The 3,452-nt window shown below is 35.6% G+C and overlaps 1 protein-coding gene across 1 annotated transcript in view; it reads left to right on the plus strand.

Annotated features, from left to right (window-relative positions):
* Positions 1-3,446, plus strand: part of CXCL9 (C-X-C motif chemokine ligand 9) — a 4,620-nt gene extending 1,174 nt beyond the window's left edge. Inside the window, exons 2-4 of the mRNA XM_006907639.3 lie at positions 7-133; positions 1,426-1,510; positions 2,616-3,446. Coding sequence (XP_006907701.1) covers positions 7-133; positions 1,426-1,510; positions 2,616-2,720 — 317 coding nt within the window. The 3' untranslated portion in view covers positions 2,721-3,446. The remainder of the gene's footprint in view (positions 1-6; positions 134-1,425; positions 1,511-2,615) is intronic.
* The last annotated feature ends 6 nt before the right edge of the window (positions 3,447-3,452 follow it).

Below are 3,452 nucleotides of genomic sequence, written 5' to 3' on the forward strand. Positions count from 1 at the left end.
CCTTAGGAGCCCCAATATTGAGGAGTGGACGCTGTTCCTGCATCAACACCAATGATGTAATGATCCACTTAAAATCCTTAAAGGACCTTCAACAATTTGCCCCAAGCCTTTCTTGCGAGAAAACTGAAATCATGTAAGTAAAATCTCATCTAACATGCATGTGCCATATTGGCAGAAACATTAAATTTAGTGCGACTATTACTCTTGGAACACTTGCCCATATAGATATCTAAAATTCAGATTGTTGCTTCTCTATAAATCTGGTCTACTTTTTCTTTTTTAAAAAAAAGAAAAAAAAGAATTTCTGGTAGAGATTGGGAACCAAGGATGATATATTATCAAAGTAATACGTGTTCATTGTAGAAAATATTTAATGTATATAACCCAAAAGAAGAAAATTATTTCTAATCCTACCTTCCAGTGACAAATATTGCTAACTCCTTGATATATTGTCTTCTAGATCTCTCTTGTTTGCTTTGTATGTACATATATAGACACAAAACATATATACATATATTTATAAATATAATATATATACATAAAAATAAAATCATGTCATATACTATTTTGTAAACTGCTTTTTCATTAACACTATGTCATGAACATTTCCTCGTGTCAGTAAATCTTCTGTAATAAACCATATGTTTCTAATAATGTCATTTTCAATGTCCAAATTATATTCATCATATGACCAATTATTCCATAATCTATATAATCAATGCTTAAACATAGATTATTTCCAATTTTTTGCTATTGAAATCAAACTGTTATGGAAGTATTATGTCTTTAATTCTTCCCTATTAACGATACCCTCCTAGAGATTAGAATTGCTAGGTTTAAGGATATGTATATCTTAAGTCTTTCAAAACTGAAATCAAGGGTGATATGTAGAATGGCTACCCTTTTTCTCAGTTATATAGAAAAACTAAAGAAAAAATCTTTAAACTAATCCTGGAGAGTCTGCTGTAAGTAATTTAAAAGATTCAACTAGTCTGTTAATCTTGTCTTAGGATAACATTTTATTATATTTTAAGTAGTTCCATTAGAAAATTTAGCAAAATTGATGCTAATTATCAGTTTCTGCAAAAAAGTAGGTTTATTAACAACTTTTCTCTTTTGCTTCTTCAGTTAAACATAAATAGCTATTTCCAGCACAACAGAACCAATATCATCTTTAGATATAAGCTTCTCCCATTGTATTTACCTGTTGGAAAATTTTAACTTATGGTTATGTGCTATCCTAGAAATTTATCTAAATCCCTTCACTCACTTAGAGAATGAAAAGACAGGAAAAAGACTGGACGTTTCAGATGCTTATAGTGGGGACAAATACATTCTAATTGGGGAATTGCATTCTGGGGATAAGATGAAGAATTTAAATTATTAAAAGTTAAAAAAAAAATCTTGTTGCTGTTTCCTTGACAGTGCTACAATGAGGAATGGGGATCAAATATGCCTAAACCCAGATTCGACCAAAGTGAAAGAATTGATTAAAAAGTGGGAGAAACAGGTTGGTGAAAAGAAGAAACAAAAATTTCTTTCTCTTAGAAATTAACTTTGTAAGACAAAGAATCTATGTAGTTCTTATGTAGGGTAAATTTTTCATCCATATTATTGTGCTCCTATTTCATTCCTAGAATAATGTCATCACCTTGAGGTATAATTGTATTCCTGCATAGAGTATCAATTGTCTATTTCCCCCCTGCCACTAGAATGTGGGTTCCATGAGGGTAGGGAGCTTATCTTTCTTATTCAACACAATAAATATGTATTGAATATGACAGAAAGGTAATAAGATATAGTACCTTCCTGCCGTAGAAAATATGCTAACAATTAATTATAGTACAATATGATAAATATATAGTAAAAATATGTACAAGAATCATAAAGATTGTAGAAGGAGTAATTAACTTTGCCAGAGGGAAGGGGCAGGAAGAAAGTGTTAAGAAAGTCTTCATATCAGGTGGCATTTGATTTGGATCTCAAAGGATAAGTAGTTCACCAGGAGGGTAAGGACAGCATGAAAAGAAGTAGAATCATGAGAGAGCTTGCTGTGTTCAGGGAGCCTCAAGTAAGGTGTCTGGAGTTTGTATGGAGGAACTGAAAGGATTGAGGTAAAAAGTAGACCAGGACAAAGTGGGAAGAATCCTGTATGACATACTAAGGATTTATGTTTGCAGAGAGCCACAGAATATGTAGTTGGGAGCTTAGTTCCTGGAGTTTGATAGACTGGTGATTCTGCCATATACTAGCTATGCAACTTTGGGCAAGTCACCCTCTCCAAGCCTTAGTCTCTCCATATGTAAAAACTAGATGATATTAGTACCAACCTCAGAAGGTTGCAGTTGGGACAGATAGGTTGTAAGCAAGGTTGGAGTGAAGGTAGTAATAACCCAGGAGAATGGGCAAAAGAGACGAGTTAAAAGGCTCTTGCCTCTTCCTCAAAGTGAGTGAAGTACAGAGAATTAAAAAGGGCCCTTCTGAGAGTGAAGCAACTTTAAACTGGTTTTGAGGATAAAGAAGGATTACAGTCTGGAGAGTCCAAGTATAATATAAGGAAAGAAAACAATAAGATAAACATTGCCCTGTTTCCCCCCGCCCCCTTCTCCTTGTAGGTCAAGCAAGAGAAAAAGCAAAAGAAAGGGAAAAAATATCAAAAAAGCAGGAAAGTTCTAAAAGTTAAAAGATCTCAACGTGCTCATCAAAAGAAGACTACATAAGCAACCACTTTACCAACAAAGTATTTTGTGTTAAAAAGTTTCTTTTTTATTATACTGAAGAGCTTGTTGATCTAAATAAAAATTTAAAACATCATTGTGATTAAAGCTAGAAAGTTGCTTTTAAAATCCAAATGTTAGAGGCTATCGTTTGTCTTTGTTCTTCCACCTCCAACCAGCTGAAATTCATCACGCTCAAGAGCAGGATCTTAGTAACTCCCACAGGTGGACAAATGCCCACGCAACCATATCCCACACACAACAGCTGCCTGTGAGAACAACTATCTTTCCAGACCACAAACTGCAGTTTCCAGAGAGTATTCTGAGGCACATGTTAGCAAGCCTCAACTTGTCAGCATGCTGAAGCCACGCAGTTTGGGATGGAGCCGGACTTCACCAATTTGTCATGGCTATCAGCATCTGTATTTGAATGGGCCTATAGGCCTCACATACAATGTACCTGAGAGATCCATGCTGGTTTTTCTGGAGACCACCGCTGAAGGACACTAGCACTTAGCTTTCAGAACCCTTCTATCTGGCTTTCGGGGCTATGTGACTCCATCTTTCTGGTGCACACTGACCACTTTATTTCTTCTTGTTTCCCTTTGCTTCAGTCAATCCAGTTCCTCACTGTCCTACCACAATTCAATGCCTGCCTTCTCTACCACGCAGGTCATGTTCTCACTCACCTGGGTCTACTCTTTTCTTACTCTTTTCCCAGCACCCCGCAGGAAT

Source organism: Pteropus alecto, unplaced genomic scaffold, assembly GCF_000325575.1.
Source record: "Pteropus alecto unplaced genomic scaffold, ASM32557v1 scaffold161, whole genome shotgun sequence".
In the NCBI taxonomy this organism is placed as follows: domain Eukaryota; kingdom Metazoa; phylum Chordata; class Mammalia; order Chiroptera; family Pteropodidae; genus Pteropus; species Pteropus alecto.